This window comes from Pseudopipra pipra, chromosome 15 (assembly GCF_036250125.1).
Source record: "Pseudopipra pipra isolate bDixPip1 chromosome 15, bDixPip1.hap1, whole genome shotgun sequence".
In the NCBI taxonomy this organism is placed as follows: Eukaryota; Metazoa; Chordata; class Aves; order Passeriformes; family Pipridae; genus Pseudopipra; species Pseudopipra pipra.
This window is the reverse complement of record NC_087563.1, coordinates 3,235,032-3,252,843: the sequence shown is the minus strand read 5'-3', so window position 1 is coordinate 3,252,843 and position 17,812 is coordinate 3,235,032. Positions and strand designations below refer to the sequence as shown.

General features: G+C 58.3%; 3 protein-coding genes across 17 annotated transcripts in view; 1 reads left to right on the top strand and 2 right to left on the bottom strand.

Annotated features, from left to right (window-relative positions):
- The window catches only part of ANKHD1 (ankyrin repeat and KH domain containing 1), a 100,330-nt gene extending 92,296 nt beyond the window's left edge, over window positions 1-8,034 (top strand). For 2 of the 15 annotated variants that reach the window (XM_064671504.1, XM_064671489.1), the window contains 6 exons: window positions 602-796; window positions 1,890-2,144; window positions 2,971-3,146; window positions 3,745-3,909; window positions 7,458-7,631; window positions 7,814-8,034. In XM_064671504.1, coding sequence (XP_064527574.1) covers window positions 602-796; window positions 1,890-2,144; window positions 2,971-3,146; window positions 3,745-3,909; window positions 7,458-7,631; window positions 7,814-7,957 — 1,109 coding nt within the window. In that variant the 3' untranslated portion in view covers window positions 7,958-8,034. Of the gene's footprint in view, window positions 1-601; window positions 797-1,889; window positions 2,145-2,970; window positions 3,147-3,744; window positions 3,910-4,363; window positions 4,864-7,457; window positions 7,632-7,813 lie in introns of those variants that run through there. The other 13 variants (XM_064671498.1, XM_064671497.1, XM_064671496.1 and 10 more) reach the window with 13 other exon arrangements.
- An 858-nt stretch (window positions 8,035-8,892) lies between these two features.
- On the bottom strand, window positions 8,893-10,161 carry SRA1 (steroid receptor RNA activator 1). The gene is made up of 5 exons (XM_064672333.1): window positions 10,137-10,161; window positions 9,804-9,929; window positions 9,466-9,671; window positions 9,202-9,310; window positions 8,893-9,095 (listed from the first exon to the last, which is right to left on the bottom strand). Exons 1-5 carry the CDS (start codon window positions 10,159-10,161, stop codon window positions 8,893-8,895), a joined length of 669 nt encoding a protein of 222 aa, XP_064528403.1.
- Window positions 9,202-14,609, bottom strand: APBB3 (amyloid beta precursor protein binding family B member 3). The gene is made up of 14 exons (XM_064671521.1): window positions 14,494-14,609; window positions 13,385-13,575; window positions 12,999-13,075; window positions 12,692-12,749; window positions 12,362-12,502; window positions 11,863-11,990; window positions 11,741-11,746; window positions 11,547-11,661; window positions 11,370-11,457; window positions 11,145-11,228; window positions 10,899-11,014; window positions 10,623-10,805; window positions 10,137-10,550; window positions 9,202-9,310 (listed from the first exon to the last, which is right to left on the bottom strand). The coding sequence occupies exons 1-13, from the start codon at window positions 14,540-14,542 to the stop codon at window positions 10,329-10,331; spliced, it is 1,458 nt and encodes a 485-aa protein (XP_064527591.1). The 5' UTR covers window positions 14,543-14,609; the 3' UTR covers window positions 9,202-9,310; window positions 10,137-10,328.
- Between the last annotated feature and the right edge of the window lie 3,203 nt (window positions 14,610-17,812).

Below are 17,812 nucleotides of genomic sequence, written 5' to 3'. Positions count from 1 at the left end.
AGCTTTGGCTTATTAAAAAAAATGTGATTCCCCCTTGTTAATAATTTTTGTGGGACTTTGAACTCTTTCTCCATCTCTCTCTTCCCCTCACACATCCCTGGAGGAAGAGCAGCCCCCTCCCCTGTGCTGCTGTGCCATGTCAGCCCTGTCTCTCTGGCCACAGCGTGCTCTGACTGATCTCTACGTGAAGGTACCTATGGGATGGCAAAGTCCATCCTGCAGAGAACTCCTTCCCAGGTGCTGGATTCTCCTGGGACTTTCACAGAGCCCTGTATCCCTGTTGGATTTGTGTGGCTTTTCTGTAAGCAAAGGTCCTGGCCACTCCCAGCTCTCCTGCTCTGCCCTCCCTGCTAAGATCATTCCTTTCAGTGACCAAAGGGATGGCTGTTCTTGCAAAAACTTGAGGCCAAACCAGAGAGCCTCCAGAAATGCCTCTGCGGTTTCTGAGGGAGAGTCGTGCACCTGTAAAATGACCTTACCATGTGCAGATGGCCCCGAAGGTGATGAGATGCTTTAATTATATTTGGAGCACTAGCTTTCTCTGGTGCTTTGAAGCAGGTTCCCAAAGAGAGATATTTAATCAAATTTATGTTTATTTCAGGCTTACCCTCTCTAGATCCATCCAACAGCTCTACAACTTCTTCTTCAGGTCCTTTGACAGGCTTTTCAGCAAACATACAAGGAGCACGGGTTTACCTTCAAGGGCCAGCGCCTGTTGGGACTCCCAGCTTTAACAGACAGCATTTTTCACCACATCCTTGGACAAGCGCAACAAATTCATGTAGGAACTCCATGGGTCTGTCTTAGTTAACTATAAATTCATAGCTATTGTCTTTATTAGATTTCTAACTTGAGGGGAAGTTACCCAGTGATGCACAAAATGCTTTCCAATTGCTTTTAGCAGCTGTGAGGATGGCGTGCAAATCCCAAGCTGTGCTATTTTATGGGTTGTTTTTTTTCCCATGCCATTAGTTCTGGTAGCATTACTAAAGGTATATTTGGGCAAAAAAACAAGTCATTGTAGGCTCTGAGAGGAGAGGGCACGAAGCTGTGGGGGAGTAGAGGTGATTATACCAAGCTAAAAATTCCCCTCTAAGTAGTTTGAGTGCAGTATTAGGTGAAAATGTCATGTTTGCCATGGTTTGAAGTTATACTTGCCTTTTTTTCTTTTTTGTTTTTTTAATTGGGATCTGGAATTCTACTTAAAATGTTCCAAAATATTTGAGCATCATCCGAGGTAACAGTGGGGGGGTTTCCTCCTAATGGGAAGAACATGGAAGTAGCTTTACAGAAAATATGGGTCTTTAATTCAGAATCTTAGCTGAAGAGGTTTTTCATGTCACTGCATGCAACTTCAGTGCCACTCTTGAGTTTAAGAACCAAAATGTTTAAAGGAGTGCTCAAAGGAAGTTGGATTTCCCCAGGAGAGTCAGTGACGCTTCTGAAGTTGGCGGGACTTACGCTCTTAGGTCACACCTGTGGCTTTGGGAAGCTGTCTGATTTCTCTTCTGCTGGAAGTTGTGGATACCAAAACCAGGCTGTTTAGATATTTATGGTGTTTTGGCTGATGTTTTCACCTCTTCCTGAAACTCTTCCATGTTTCTTATTCTCTCTTGTAATTAATTTAGATACACTGCTATGTCATGAGAATATCACGATTCTGATGGCTGAAAGCATTTGTGTTATAATGTTGATTTTGAGGGTTAAAATAACTTGTAGACAGAATTTCTGTGCAAGACTTGAAGAATGCTTGCCAAAAAAGAAAAAGCCTTTAAACCATTTTATAATTTGCTTTGAGATAATACGGGGGGGGGATAGAGCGGGTGGCATTTATGCTTAACACTGTGTGTGCTTCGTGTGTTATTAAGCACAAGAAATACTCTTTTCAGCAGGTGAATCTCCTATTCCATCAGTTTCCTCAGGATCATCTTCGCCCCTCTCAGCTGCTTCTGCACCTTCTAACCTGGGCCAGCCAAAAACGGGTAACGCCAACCAGGATCGAAAGGTCCCCCCTCCCATCGGGACAGAGAGACTCGCCAGGATCCGGCAGGGAGGCTCCGTCACTCCGACACCCTTGGGAACCAACTTCACAGCTCCCGTGGGCCACAGCGGCATCTGGTCCTTTGGAGTGAACAGCGTGTCTGGTGAGCGGTGTACAGCCCGGGGCAGCCCAAAGAAACTTCCAGGGCCTCTCAGAGGGACTGGGAAAGGAAAGCTGAGGAGGAATAACGTTCCGCAGTCGGTACTCAGCTTCCGTGCAGTGCATCCCGAAGGGAGAGCTGGTGTCAGTGCTGGGAAGTGAAGTTTTTGTGGAAAGGAGGAGGTGCAGCATTTGAGGTGTAGAGCGTTTCCATTGACAGCTCTAAAGACAAGCATTTGAGTCCTGCATTTGTTGTGTGTTCCAGCAAAGCCCTCCGCACTTTGGTTAACATGTATCTCATCACTACTGTGTTGTTACAAGGAAAGCTGGTGTGTGCTCACAGACTGTGCTGGGAGCTCCATTGGATCTTCATTGTTCTGCTGTGGACACCTGGAACTCCCAGTTCCTGGTAGTCCCCGTCCTCTCCACCTTTGTCTGGAGGATCAGGATGGCCAAACTCACCTGGCCTCACCAGGCTGCCCTTTCCCTATTTTTGTCCCTGTCACAAGTGTAGCTTTTTTCTATGTTCCTACGTACATGGGAGACTGGAGGGGAGAAGGATGTGTAGCCAGCCTTACACAGGGTCTGCTGCAGCATCCCTGGGAGAGGGATGCAGGTCAGACAGGTGTGACTGTAATGGATTACCAGCCTAAACCTGCAGGTACCTTCTGCTGTGGCAGGTCTGCCCTGGCCAGAGCAGAACCCTCAAATACCTCTGGCTGTGTGTTTTCAGGGAGCCTTTGGGTGGATGTAGGTGTGTGCAGCTGCTGAATTCTACTCCAGAGTATCTGCAGTGAATTTTCAATCTCCATTTTCAATCTCCTTTCCAGAAGGCCTATCAGGTTGGTCTCAGCCTGTCATGGGAAGTCATCCAATGCATCAGCAGCTGTCAGACCCAGGCACGTTTTCTCAGCATCAGCCCATGGAGAGAGATGATTCTGGAATAGTGGCTCCCTCAAATATTTTCCACCAACCTATGCCAAATAGTTTTGTGGATTTTTCTAAAGTAAGTTACAAAGGGTTGAATTTAGTCTGTGAAATGACCAAGGACTGACTTTGTTATATCTCCTGTTCTGCCTGTTCACACTTCATGTGTGTGTGCCTCTGCTGCCATTGCTCACCACCCCAGTCCTGAACCTCCTTTCATCCCAGAACTGCCCAAGCCTGGAGGCACATCTGAACAAAAACAGAGGCTGTAGATTGCCAATGTTCTCTAGTCAATAGCTGAAGGCCTCCCTTGCTCTCCAGTGTTTCCTCTCTCAGAGGCTCAGGAAGCTTTCACAAAGCTTGCTCAGCTCTTGAAGCTGATTAAAGGTTTGCTTAATGCTTTCAGCACAAATCATGCCCACAGTACCACACACCTTCCTTAAGGAAGTGGCAGGAGGAGAGGACTCACAGCATGTTTCAGAAGGAGCTGTAGCATGTGCTCTTGGGATCTTCTGCATGGCAGAACAACATAATTGTCCCATACTCTGCCCCCGTGTTCCCTCACAGTGCTGACATTCCTGCCATCCAACATTCTGTATGGATGTGACCTGCCTCTGTCACCTGGGCAGACGTGGTCCCACAGCCACCCTTCACCGAGTGCTCTCTTGTCCCCTCAGGGCCTGCCCATCTCCATGTACGGCGGCACCCTGATCCCCTCGCACCCCCAGCTGGCAGATGGCCCAGGAGGGCCCCTCTTTAACGGGCTCCATACTCCAGATCCCGCCTGGAATCCCATGATCAAAGTTGTCCAGAACTCAACAGAATGTACTGATGCTCAGCAGGTAGTGTGGCTGCCTTTTCCCACCTGTGCTTACCCGGGGCTTTATGCGGTGGTGTGATATCCATTTTTGGATTGGTGACATGTTTGGTTTTTTTCAGTTCTTTGAAACTAGATTTGAGATTGTTTGCATGACTTTTCCCTACTCTGTGTGTGTGTGTGTGTGTGTTCATAAAATATCTATGGAGCTGTCAGTACCAAACCTTCCAGGTAAAACAAGCAGCATTTCAAGACTGCTCAGCCAGGTAATGGACTGTTACACGTGAGAGGGTTTATATCTGTGCTCAGCACCTTGCAGGTTGTCAGTCACACCTTGGCTGGAGCTGGAGAGCTCCTGCCTTTGGACAGTCTGGTTGTATTTTGGGGGAAGCCTTACGCTCGCCCTCAGTGGTTAAACACTGTTAAAGGAACCTTTATTTGTTTTCATAATAGATTTGTCTTTTTATTTCTTGCTGTAGATTTGGCCTGGCACCTGGGCACCTCACATTGGAAACATGCATCTCAAGTACGTCAACTGATTTAAGGGGGTCTGTCCTTTTTTAGCCTGGTTTGGGAATCTTTATGACCTTGAAGAACCCTGGGGGTTTTTTTTCATGTGCCTAAGTGATTTTCTGTGGGCTGTAACAATGGAAACTTGATTGCCCGTTGTATAACAACAAATTGACTTTACCTATATAAACTGATTCTGTTCTCCAATTAGTTTAGCCACTTTAAACTTAAAAAATCAGACAAAACTAGTGCTTTTGGCTAAACACTACTGAACGCTCCTTGTACGCAGCAGAGAACGAGCTGATGACATGAGTTCAGCCTTTGAGGGTGGTAAATACCTGTCCAATTGTTTACAGACTTAAAAGGAAAAGCTGAGTAAATTTCATGTCGTATAGTGGCTCTACTTTATGTAGCCTGTATTAATGTGAAATATTTACCTGAATACTCAATAAAAGGCAAACAGCATTCATAGGTTGTGTGTGAGAATTTTGGAAAGGGCTGAATGTTGCCGTCCTCAGTAGCTGCTCCCGTGCCTGGTGACCCATCCCAGGGCCACATTCCAAGCACGTGGGTGCAGTCAGGATTTGGGAGGGTTTGGAGCCGCAGGTGTCTGTGATTGATGTCTGCAGAGCCCTTCCCCCTGCCAGTTGTGAGCCTGTTATTGGTGTGAACCTGCTTCTGTGTTACCTTTTTGTCCTTCTGGATTAGTTCTGCTGCTTCGAGCGCTCCTGTTGCAGGTGGGTCGCCCGAGAGATGAGGTTTTGCTCAGGGCTGCAAGGGCTGACAGCAGTGGTAGGTAAATGCAGCGTTCCTTCACCAGCTGCCCAGAAGCAGATCTTGGGAACTAAGGGCTTCCCACTGGAGGAAAACCTAATAGATTCAATTATAAGCTTCTTGTAACACTCTAAATCTGGTAAGAGCTCCTCGAGTCTTTTCTGTGAAGAAGAGGAGGATTTTTGCACTCTGCTTAAGATGAACATTAATTCCTGACCCAGTTCCCCACTTTCTGCACTTGGACTGTGCCTATTTCTGCTTTTGCTCCAAGGCAATGCAGTAAGCACACGGAATGTTGGGTCCATTCCTTAAGCAGGGAACTACAGTGCACATAGTATCCAATCTAAAGGACCACCCTCAGTGGTCTCAGACTAGGTGGAGACCTTCCTCCACCTTATCCAGACAAATCCTTATATGCAGCAGCAGAATTTCCCCAGGAAAAGCATGAGGAAGTACTTGAAAACCACAGTGCACAAGCAGTGTCTGAGTACCACAGGCAGATCAACCTCGGAAGCACTACTGGATGGTATATTCAGATAGTTTTCCTGGTATTTGAGGAAGAATGCAAAATAAATTGGAGCTGCTGCTGCCACACTGACAGTGCAGACACCAAAGGAGAAACACACAGAATCAGTCAGAGAAGGGTTTGGGTTCAAAGGGACCTTTAAGATCACCCAGTCCAACCCACTCCCAACTGTCTTAACAGCAGTTGTATTGAAAACCGGTGGTGTTGTGGTGCAGTAGATGTGTGCTCTCAGGGTGAGGTGCAGGAGAGGGGTGGGGTGCTGACTTTTGTGGGCTCCCTGGCTGCAACAAAGCACTGCCATGTCTTCCTGCCTCATCCCAGGGAGCCCTTGTCTCCTCAGCCCAGAGGGCTACAGCTCCAGCTACAGTCTCCTCCATTGCACTGCAGGGCAAGACCCAGCACAGGGCTGGGGCTGCCCCTGGAATACCCTGGGCCACCCCAGCCCTGCCTCATGTGGGCAGCTCTTTCTCTTGCTGGGCTCTCCCTGTGCAGCTCTGTCCTTGGGGACACAGGCACCTGCTCTGGACACCAGACCCAGGCAGGCCCATGGGGTGGTGACAGCCCAGAGCTGAGGTGGAAAAGGGAACCCCGGAGCTTTGGAGGAAGATCCTGCTCGAAGTTCGGGCCATCGTTGCCCCGTGGTGCAGGGGGGCACAGGCAGGGGCTGGGGAGTGGGCTGGTGGCAGTGCCACTGGGCTGGTGGGTGCAGCGCTGGTCCCTCGGGGCTGGCTGGCTCAGGGGGAGGCACGGGGGCCAACATAAGAACCTGCTCCCACCTGAGTTCAGCAGCCCTGGGTGACAGAGCTCCCCCTTGCCCTCCTGCCCCCTTCTGACACCCCAGCAATGCCCCTGGGTCAGCTGTTGAGCAGGTTCTCTTCTTTGCTGTCTGTCCTCAGGGAAGTGTGTGAGCTGGGTATGTTTTGGGTTGAGCCACAGGCGCCCATCCTGTGGGCCCTGACTCCATCATGTGCCTTTGGTTAAGCTGCTCTGGCGTGGAGAAGCCCAGCCCAGTGCTGTGGGGCTGTGGCAGGCATGGGCTGTGTAACGTGTTTGTGGTGCCAAGCAGGAGCTCTGGGTTCCCTGGCACCTCAGACAGGAGCTCCAGGCTCCCTGGCACCCTGGGCTGCACCTGCTGCCAGAGCCTGGCAAGGAGCTGGTGCTCAGCTGCAGGGATGGCCGGGCAGGGCAGCAGATGTGGCACATGGGCTGATGTGACCTCGGGCATTGGTGGCAGGCAGTTGGGGTATGGGGGGGAGGCAGTGTGTGCCCCAGGTGGGCACTGCACACCTGGCAGGCTGGAGGAGGAGGTGTCCCATCAAACCCAGCTGCTGCCCTTGTGCAGGAGGCAGCAGGTGGCTGATGAGCTGATGGGAGGGTCCCCAGGGTGCCCCTCTGGGACACCCAGCCTTTCCTGCTCGGCCCTGGGCAGGGAGCTGCAGCTGCCTGGCCACCAGGCTTGCCTGAGCTGTGTGCCCTGGGCTGACCCTGCCCTCCAGGGATGGCTAGACCTGTGGAGGCTGGACCCCCTGTGCTGAGCCCTGCAGAGCTCCAGGAGCCTCAAGGGCAGGAACAATGTGGGGAAGAGCTGCTGGGCAGGACGGGTGTCACAGGCTGCCCTGTGGGAAGCACCGTGGTGGCTCCAGAGCCAGACGTGTCCCCGAGCCATGGCCGAGCGCTGGGTCCCACCCCCTGCTCTGGGCTGTGGTGCTCAGGGCGGGGGGTGGCCGGGCCCAGCAGTGCCTGACAGCCCCTGCTTTTGGCAGGTACCCGCATCATCTGCGACCGCAAGTTCCTGCTGGAGTGCAAGAATTCACCCGCGGCCAGGACCCCTCCCTGCTGCCTGCCCCAGACCCCCGGTGTCACATCCCTGGCCCAGTCCAGCCTCGTCAAGCTGGAGGAGCTCAAGGAGCGGAATGAGAGCCAAGAGGCCATGCCAGGTGAGCAGCCCAGGCCTGTGGCCCCCCACCCATGGACCACCTGCCTGGGGCACGGGGCTCCTGCCTGGCCACAGGGGCAAGGGGAGAGCCTGGCCCAGCCCCAGTTCCAGCTCCTGACCCCTTTGCCTGCCTATGTCTCCCAAGGCAGCCCCATGCTAACCCTGTATCCATGCCCTTTGCAGATCAAGACCAGTTTGAGATGGACATCTGAGTTTCCAGCTCCCCGTCTCCAGGCCATGGCTGGGCCTGTTCCTGGGCCTCGTGGAGGTGCTGGCACCGTGACCAGCTGGCTGCAGCCCTCTCTGATGCTGGGGATGGACGTGTGACACCTCAGGCTCTAGCACAAGTGGCTGGTGCAATTGCCTAGGAGCTCATGCTTGATCAATAAACACCGTGAAACCCCTGTGCTGACCTGGTGTGTGTCTGTTGGGGCTCAGCGGGGTCCTCACACCCCCGTGGAGGGGGCTGAGCAGCACCAGCAGGGTGCAGGGGGTGACACTGCAGGTGGGGGTTGGTGAAGGCCTGGGTGGTTCCCAGCTGTGGTGGGGGGCAGCTGGTGAGTGCCAGTGGGGTGGGAACAGCACAGTCAACACCTAACTGTGGGCACATGTTTGTCCCTGGATCCCAAACTCGAGTCTGAACTGTGCCAGGAGGGCAGGAGCCCAGATGGGGGCAGGAGCCCAGATGGGAGCAGAAGCTGTGGCTGCAGCACAAACCCTGGCCATGCCGAGCTGCTGGGGACTGCTGGCACATTGGCCTCCACGGCCAGCCTGGGCCCCTCCTGCAGCAGAGCTGGGGCTGCTGTAGGCACCCCACAGCCAAATGTGAGGCCAGAAGGGCCAGGCTTTGCCAGTGCAGCAGGAACACACAGCACTGCCTGCTCCAGCCAGGTGCTGCTGGTTTCTTCCCTTCACATCCTGCTGGCTGAGAGCACCCTGCCAAGGCCAGAGCCCCTTGGCCAAGCCTGACAAAGCAGCCGTGGCCTCACCCAGCAATCCTGTCTCCCACTGCCCCTGGGAGCCCCAGGACCTGCCAGTGCCAGAACCCTCGGGCAGACTGTGGCTGGGGGCAGGTTGGTGTTGTTTATTAAACATAATGAATCGCCACTAAAATGTCGCAATGATTAAAATCCCCTTTTCCTGGATGAGGATTGGGAGGCAGAGGGGGTGCCCCGACTCCCTCTGGCAGCGGGGTCCCTGCTCCTGCCGGCGGCCCTGGGCAGGGGCTGCCCCGCTCACAGTCCGCAGCCCCGCCCCCGGTGTCAGGGCTCCTCCTGGCCCGGCTCGGGCTCGGTCTTAGGCTCGGGCTCGGTCTCAGCGCTGCCGTCCGTTGCGTCGGGCAGGTTCCGTGTCTCGGCGATGAGGCGCTTGACGCCCACCATCCACTGGCTCACCTCGTTCACGTGGTCCACCATGAGCGAGCGGTGGATCTCGTCAGCCGCGTCCCAGTGCTGCTGCTGGAGCTCTGCCAGGACAAGGGAACCCGTCAGGGGGTGCAGGATCCACCTTCCCACGGGTGCCCCTGAGCCAGGGCCCGCTGCTGGCCCGGCTGCAGCCCGCTCGCCCCATACCTTGCACCAGGAGGCTCATCCTCTTCCTCACCGGTGCCGACAGCTTCCCCTGAGCCCACGCGTCCTCCAGCACTGTCAGCCGCCGCCCGATGTCATTGCACACTTGTTTCTGGAAGCAGAGGTGAGCTGGGAGAGGGGGGAACCGCCCCCACCAGCTCTGGGCAGCGCCCGGGGCAGAGGCGGCTCTCCCCCCTCTCAGGTGTCCTGGGGACCGGCAGCTCCTGCACCGCGGGGTCCGAGGCGGCGGGAGGGGCCCGGGCTCACCTGCACCGAGGGCCGGCAGGAGTCCAGGGCCGCCCGCAGCGGGGCGAGCACGGTGTCGGCGGACACGCTGCACTCCCGCTCCTCCGGGCACGGCCGCGCCTCGGCCCGCGGGGCAGCGCCCACGGGCCCCAGTGGGGGCGGCCCCAGCGCCCGGGGGGGCGGCGCGGAGGGGTCTGCGGGGGCACTGCCCGGGGCCGGGGGGGCACCTGCGGGGCAGAGGCGGCGGCGCGGGGCCCGTCAGCCCGGCCCAGGGCCCCGCACACCGGGTCCGAGCGGGGAGCGGCCCCCGGGGCTCCGGGCGGGGCCGAGGGGCGGGCGGGGGCTCGGGCGGTGCTGACCTGGGGATGCGCCCTCGGGCGGGGGGGGGGCCCGGCGGGTGAGCGGCGTCCGGCGGGAGCCCCCGGCCTGCGCCTGCAGCCCGTACGAGAACTGGGGGGGGTCGTTCCAGCCGCGCTCCTGGTTCCCTGCGGCGGCGAAGGAGCGCGGTGAGATCGCGGAGAGGGGACACCGACGGGGACCCCCCGCCCCGGCACGGCCCCGGCACCTCCCCACACACGGACACCCTTCCCGAGGGGCCAGTCCCGCCGGTCCGGTCCCCGCCCCGGGCAGACCCGCAGTGTCCCGGTGCCCCCCCGGTGCCCCCGTGCCGGAAGCTCCCCGCGCCCCCTCACCCGGTCTCACGTAGGGCTCCGCCATCCCGCCACGTCACGGCCGGACCGGCCCCTTCCGCCCGCCGGGGGTGGGCGGGCCGGGCGGGGCGGGAGGGGCCGGGCGAGTCCCCGCCCCGCCGGGCCGGGACCGGGGTCGGGGCCGGGGTCGGGGCTCTCCCCCGGCGGCTCCAGCCCCGGCCCCGGCCCGGCCCGCTACGGGCTGTGCAGGAGGGCCCGCCGGAGGCGGAAAACCTCCAGGAAGGAGAAGAGGCCCCTCTTGCGGGCCCCGCCGCCCGCCCCGCCGCCGCCCCCCCCCGCCTTGGCCGCTCCGCGGGCTCCGTCCCCCGCGGCCGCCGGCCCGGCCCGGCCCCGGCCTGCCGTGCTCTTCGCCTTCGCCCCCGGCGCGGCGGCCACGAGGCACTTCTGGTACTGCACCTGCGGGGGGACGGGGCGGGCAGCGCGGGGTCGCGGCCCCGGGGCCACCCCCGCCCGCCGCCCGGGGCTCACCATGCAGGCGGCCTGCACCGCCTCCGAGATGGTGCCGGCGTCGGGCTCGCACCAGAAGGCCGCGCACTGGAAGCGTCGCCCCGTGTCCACGATGAGCGCGAAGGTGTGCGCGTCCCGGCCCACGCCCAGGAAGGTCACGTACCGCACCTGGCACTCCCAGATGTTCGCCGCCTCCTCGGGCTCCTGCGGGCACCCCGCGGGCCCGTCCAGCCCTGGCCGCCCCCCGGGCCCGCCCCGCCGGGGGCACCCCGGCCGGAGCCCCCCGTGCCCCCCAACCTGCGCCGGCTGAACCCTCATGGCCGTGTCCGACACGTAGATGAGGGAGGGCGTCCAGCTCTCCCGCCCGGGGCGCCTCGTCAGCTTCTCGATGGCCTCGTTCAACACGTCCATCCCTGCGGAGCGGGACACCCCGTCCCACCCCATCCCACCGGCCCCGGGACGCGGCTGCTCGGCCGCCCCACGGAGCAAGGAGGGGCTTGCTGGGCGTCCCCCAGCTGCGGGGGTGGGGGCAGCGGCGCTTACCCATGGCCCTGGGCACGGGCAGGCTGCCGATGTACAGTGCCTCGTAGGTCTGCATCGACTGCCTCACCGCCTCCAGGATATCCACTGCCAGTACAGAAGAAGTGGGGGTACCTCTGTGTCCCCCGCTGTGTCCCCCACATCCCCAAGGACCCCAAGATCTGGCTGCTGGACACCCCCACTGCCCGAGGGTGGGCTGTGGGCAGGGGGAGCACCGGGGGACAGTACCTTGCAGCGGCAGGTCCTCGGTGGAGATGGGCTCCAGCGTGGCAGCGCGAGGCAGGCGGCTGCTGGCCACGGCTCGCTCGGCCACGATCTGCAACAGACGGGGGTCCTGGTGCCTCCCCTCACCCCCGAGACCCCCGGGCTGTGCTCACACCCAACGGGGCCCCTTTAAAATCCCACCTTGGAGCACATCTCATGCAGGGCCTTGGCGATGCCCTTGGCGGGCACGTTGCAGTGGAAGACGTGACACTTGAGGACGCAGGTGTCCTTGTCACTGGCCACGAAGGCGAAGTCTCTGCACAGCCATGAGCAAGCCAGTGAGACCCTGACAGAGCCCCTTCCCTGCACTGCCCCCCAGCCCTGTGCCCCCTTACCTGTCCCTGCAGCCACGGTGGCAGTCGGGGAGGGAGGAGAGGGGACAGGTCACTGCTGGGGTGCCTTCCCCCTAAGCAGGCAGAGCCACCCCCAGCCCCCAGCTCTGCCCTGGCCCCAGCACCTGCCGTTGTCGCAGCCAACGCCCCAGACGCGGATGTTGAGGATGGGCTGGCGGTGGATGAGGCTGCGATCAAGGGGGTCCACCAGGCTCATGGTGTCCTTCTTCAGGATCATCACCAGGTCCTGGCCCTGCAGAGGGGCAGCAGCTCCCTCAGCCTGGCAGACAGCCTGGGCTTCCCCAGAACCCAGCTCATGGGTTGGGACACCCCTGTCCCCCCAGCCTAATCAGCTCCAGGCATGGGAACAGCTCTGATTCCCACCCCTGCCCTTCCCTGGTACCATTCCATGTGTGGGGACCCACCAGGCACTCCTGGCACTGTCCCCAAGGAACAGCCCTGTGAGACCTACCTGCCCCACACCTGAAACCATCACATGGATACCCTGTGTGGAGAGTAGACTGCCTCTGGCACTGATCCCTGCTCCCTCCCAGCACAATCCAGCCTCAGCAGCAGCAGCCCTGGAGCGGGCCCCTGCCTGGCAGCCCCGTCCCAGGCTCTCACCTCACCCCGGTTCTCCGCAGAGCCCTGGCCCTTGCTGTTGGAGAGCTGCTGGATGCAGTTGTTGACGGCAATGCTGCTCTTGCCCGGTGCCAGGTCCTCCTCGGGGATCTCCACCCAGCCCAGCGAGCGCACGGCAAAGCACTGAGCAGAGACACGTTGGGGCTCTGGTGCCCGCTGGCACAGCCACCTCCGCCCCGCGCCCCTCGCCGTGCCAGCAGGGTCACCCCTGCTCTGGCTCCCACCCATCCATGTCCCTGCCAGCTGCCACTCGCCTCCTCCCCTGCCAGCCCCAGCCCACGATGCGGCAGCGGAGCCGGCGGGATGCGGTACCTTGGAGCCGGGCTCTGCGCTGTGCTGGGTGTCCTCTCCGTGCCAGGACAGCGAAGGCCTGCAGAGGGACAGGGCAGTGAGGGGCAGCTCCCTCTGCGTGGTCCCTGGGGCACCCAGGGAAGCGCCAGGAATGCCCTGGCACCACCATACCCCCTTGCCACCAGCTGGGAAGCATCCCATAGGGATGGTGCTGCTGGTTCCAGCACGGGGGGCTGCTCTGGGAGGGCACTGGGGCCAAGCACCCAGTGGTGGCGAAGGATCAGTAGTGCCCCATAAACAAGCCAGCAGAGCACCAGGGCAGCCCTACCTCCTGGTCAGCGAAGCCATGGGGCTGGGAATGGGCCTATCCTTTGCTGAGTGCTTCGCTCCGGGGGCCTGGCATTCCTGGGAGACAGGAGGAAAGAGAGGGCAACAAGACAGGCTGTCAGGAGGCACCAGGTAGGAGCCCTCCCTCCCAGGACAGCAATAGGCCTGTGTGCATTCTGTGTGGCCAGGATGTGCCTAAAATCAACACGGAGCCTGCAGGAGCCTTTCAAGGGGCTTATCCCTGGCCAGAAATGGGCTGAGCAGGACTTTGGGATGACAGAGACAGGCCTGCTCCAAGGGGAGGCTGGCCCAGAGGACCCTTCAGCAGGCTTCTGCCAGGGGTGGGATCCAACACCAGCCACCACCCCCTGTACTCACACCCCCTACCCTTCCCTGTAGTGTCTCCTCTCCATCAGCCTCCGGGTGCCCTCCTGGGCTGGTGGTGCGTGCAGGGTGCTGCCATTGCGTCGTGCCCGTCGGCACATGCCAGTAGTAGGTGCCCAGAGAGTCACAGATTTTCCTCCAGCCTGGGGGGAGGTCGGGGTCTGTCTCCAGGCTCTGGTCGCTCCAGAGATTGTCTGTGCAGAGACAGACAGAGTGTGAGAGGCAGAGAGTGGGGAGGGAAGGCACCCCAGCTGCGGGATGCTTTGCCCGGCAGCAAAAGGGTCCTGCGGTGGCCTCTGGGTGCGTGGCTGGGCCCATGGCCCGGGAGAGGAGCATGGCGAGGGAACATGGCACGGTGCCCGCCAGGCTGCGGCGGCGGCAGACCCCGCTGCGGGGACCTGCCTGGCCGGCACACGGGGGACAGCGGGACCCCGGCGGGGCACAGAGGGCAGGGGCATCCCGGGCCTGCCGGGCCGGGCATCCTGCGGGGCGTCCGGGCAGGGCCCGCGGCAGCCAGCCCAGCCCGGGAAAGGGCACAGACCCCGGGGTGCGGGCCGAGGGTGGTGCCCCGGGGAGCTGCAGCCGCCTCCCCCCGCGCCCCCAGCCCCGCGCGGGCACGGACACGATCCCGTGGCGCAGCACGGCCGGAGCCAGCCCGGGCCCGCGGGGGCGGCGCGTCCCGACCGGCCAGGGGGGCCCGGGGAATGGGGGGTCCCGGGGGATGGGGGGTCCCAGGGAATGGGAGGTCCCGGGGGATGGGGGGTCCCGGGGGATGGGGGGTCCCGGGGGATGGGGGGCGGGGTGCTCCGGGGGTGGAGGGGCACGGGGGTGGAGGTGCCCAGGGGATGGGTGGGGGGTTCCCGCGACCTTGGCGGGGCCGGGCGGGCCCCGATCAGCACCGCGGACAGCGCCGGGCGCGGCCGCCGCTCCGACCCGCGGGGCCCACCCGGCCCCGGCCCCGAAACCCGCAACCCGGCCCCGCCACTCAGCGCCGGCCCCGCAACCCGGCATCGATCCCGCAGCGCGGTCCCACAGCGCGGCCGCGGCCCCGAGCGCGGCGCTGGCCCCGCGGGCTGTGCCCCTGCCCGCGCCCCCCCCGGCCCCGCGCTGACCGTCGCAGTTGACCAGGACGATGGCCAGCATGTAGTCCTTGCCCAGCATGGCCCCGCCGCCGCCTGCCCAGGCCCGGACCCGCGGCGGCTGCGGCGGCAGAGGCGGGACCGGGGCGGGACCGGGGCGGGGGCTGGAGAGAGACGGGGGGGCGCGGGGGGTTCGCCCGGGCGAGCTGGGGAAGGCGCGGGGGTGTCCGGGGCCTTTCGGATGTGTCGGGGCAGAAAATGAGACCCTGGGGAAAGAAGGGGCTTTTTGGGCTGGAAAGGAGGTTCCTGAGTGTGGCAGAGGGGCCCGAGTCAACCTCTTGTGCCCTCGGGTTCATCCCATTCCCCTCCACCCACTCTTAGGGTTATTCCATTCCCCTCCACCCACTCTTAGGGTTCTTCCATTCCCCTCCCTGACCCCACAGATCACCCTCATTCCACCCACACCTGTCCCACGTTTTCTGCCCTCCTTGCAAGCCCAGGTGTGCCCATTCCCCTTCACCTGTGCCCAGCCTCCACCACTCAGCGCTGAAGGCACCCAAATGTCCGTGCTGGTCACCTTCCCCTTCTCACCAGGGGCCAAGAGCTTTGCATCTCCAGTTTGAGACTTTTTTTCCAAGCTACCCTGAGCAGATAATCCTGGATAATACTCAGCATTCAGGGACAGGAGCTCTGGAGACATTCATTGTACACCTCAATTCCCCCACAGAGCCCCTCGTGGGCTGCTAGGGGCAAAGTCCTTCCAAGCTACAGGTGCCTGATTAAATACTCCAAGATGGATTGCTCTATGTGGCTTGTCCAGTCATGGCCTCTTAATCTTTCCTTCTTCAGAGCCAGGTTTGTAGTCCTGCATACATCCCATGTCCTTGAGCCTCCCAGGCCACCTCAGCTGCCCTGATCCTTTCCATGCACATTCATCCACAGAGTTTGCAGTTTTTGGAAGTGTAAAATGACTTTTCCATGCTTGTTCCCTCTCTTCCAGTGAGGCATTGCTTCTTTGCTTGGCCTTATTCATGCACTCTAGGGGCTACCCCATCCCTGATTTTGTGAGACACCCTCCTCTCCTACAGGCATTTTAACCTTGCCCACATCCACTGGCACCAGCTCCATAATCCAGCTTTGTAGCTCTCCGGAATAACATCTGTCTCTTCTGTTGGCAGCTGTTTTTTTGGCTACAGGATTTTCCTTCTGCATCTGTCCAGAGTTAGTCGGATTTCTAAGACCCCATTTTAGCACTGTGTCCTTGGGACATTATTTGCCCAACCCAACCCATCCCAACACGGCAGGAGCAAGGGAGGCTCACGGATCCCTGTGTCCAGACGTGTCTCAGGGGTCACACATCTCACCTTGACCCCTGCTTTGCCCAGACCAAGTGATGCTGCCTTTTTTTTCCCTATTTCCCAGCAGTGATCTCTCCCCTACCAGGAACAAGCTCGTAGTGACTTGTAACACTGTGCTGAACATGTCTCCTTGTCCTTAGTTCAACACACATTTCACTTCCAAAAACTGATCAGACAAGAGGCAGCAACCTCAACAGAAATTCTTCCCACTCCTCTTCCTGCTCATCCAAGCCCACCAAGGTGATGTACTGAAGGCAACTTTCTCCTGGAAATGTCATAAAGCTTTAGGGCAATGAGATATGAGGCTTAGAGCAAGGGAGGAGAACGTGGGGATGGTGCAGGGCAGAACCCAGGGACTGTATGAAACGTCATATGGGATGTTTAGGGGAAGAGATGTAGGAAAGGGAAAGGGAGGTACCAGAGGAGGGACAAGCATGGGAAAACAGAGAGGAGAGGAAAGGTTTTGGTGGTGTGTAGGCAGTGGTAGATATTCTTGCCTGCCTTGGCAGCTTGTTTCAGCACTGCAGTCTGTTCCTAGACCCTCATTAAATCATATTTCTTCTGTGCAGCTGCACTCCCTGTTCAGAGCTGCCTGGGAGAGAGAGGGACAGCTTCCTACTGGTTCACAAGAGGATAAGGATGAGGAAAGTGTAAGGATAAGGATAAAGAAAGCTTATACTCCTTATACTCCACATAGAAAGGCATGAGCCATCTTGTAATTCTACAGCTCTCATAATTGTCTGGTGCTGGCCCTGAAGAGTGAGAGATCTGGATTTGGTTTCGCTTGATTTGTGCTTGAAGGAGAAATGCAGTGGCAGGTGTAATTTTTGATGCTGGGCTGATGACCAAGACTCTCTTCTTCTGGCCTGAATAATGAAATCCTGAAGAAGGGGCATAATATTTCTCCTTGGCTTGAATTTTGCCTTCCTAGGGCAATAATTAGCGAAATCTCTTCACAATATAAGGGGGATCTTTCAGACCTTCTGTCACTTTCCTCAAAAAAAGAGCAAAAAACCAACTCAGATGGCTTCCTCAGAGCAGTCTGAGGCTGCTACTTAGGTTCTCAGATCTGTAAAATGCAGATCAAAAGACTATTAAACAGGCTCATCACACCTCATGAAAACATTCCATAGCTGGAATTAGATTCAGATCTCAGCAGGTCCATCTCAGTTTTACCTAAGATAACAAAACAGATAACTTGACTCCTATCCAGATTTTTTTGTACGTGGAAGACTTTCAGGGGATAAACCCACAAGGTTTCTCTCTGTGCTGCTCCTGAAGCAAAGGACAGAATCTCCTTCAAAAAAAAATCCATGTAATTTGTCTGATGCAGACCTGATGCAGGTCTTCATTCACACCAGAGAAGGAGGTTTGTGACTGATCAATAATTTTCAGCTTATGAAAACCCTTCATAAAAAAATCAAGTGAAATATTACATGATGATTCCACTTTCCCCTCACTTTCCTCCCAGCTACCGAAAAAACAAGAGCACACTGTGCAGCCCAGATTCAGTTATCAGCAATTATCAAATATCCTCCAATAATTTCACACCTCTCTCATAACACAGGGTACAGAAGTGTCCATAGTTTCAGTTTCTCAAGTGACTTCACACACGCTCAATTTAAATTTTCCTGTCACCCACTACTAACTCATCTCAGAAAGCCTGGGGGTGGAGGAAATCAATTCCCTGACAATTTGAAGCACACACACTCTGGAGCACGAATAATTGGTATGATTTTTGAATGAACAGCTAAAATTCCAAGTATCAGTAATAGTACATGCTGCTCTTGTCTCCATCTAATTTCTTGGAGATAGTTCTGAAGTTTCCCAGAACCAGCAGCCTCAGGTCACCAAAGAGCTTCAGCTGCATCATTAGTGCAGGAATTAGAACCTTGCAACTCTTCAACCACTGAATCACCAGCACAAATGGGCTGTTTTCCTTTGGTAATTTACAGGATTCCTGCTAGTGATGCAAGATTACATCGAGGAGTTCT

Bases quoted from the DNA above. Each gene is read 5' to 3' on its own strand.
- SRA1 (XM_064672333.1), bottom strand. From the start codon at position 10,161: ATGGCGGAGCCCTACGTGAGACCGG. The intron at 9,672-9,803 runs GTCAGCACCGCC...TCTGCCCCGCAG, and splicing joins GCCCGAGGGCGCATCCCCAG to GTGCCCCCCCGGCCCCGGGC. The intron at 9,311-9,465 runs GTGAGCCCGGGC...CTCTGCTTCCAG, and splicing joins CCTGCCGGCCCTCGGTGCAG to AAACAAGTGTGCAATGACAT.
- APBB3 (XM_064671521.1), bottom strand. From the start codon at position 14,542: ATGCTGGGCAAGGACTACATGCTGGCCATCGTCCTGGTCAACTGCGAC. The intron at 11,015-11,144 runs GTAAGCGCCGCT...CCCGCTCCGCAG, and splicing joins GCCCGTGCCCAGGGCCATGG to GGATGGACGTGTTGAACGAG. The intron at 10,551-10,622 runs GTGAGCCCCGGG...GTCCCCCCGCAG, and splicing joins CGGTGCAGGCCGCCTGCATG to GTGCAGTACCAGAAGTGCCT.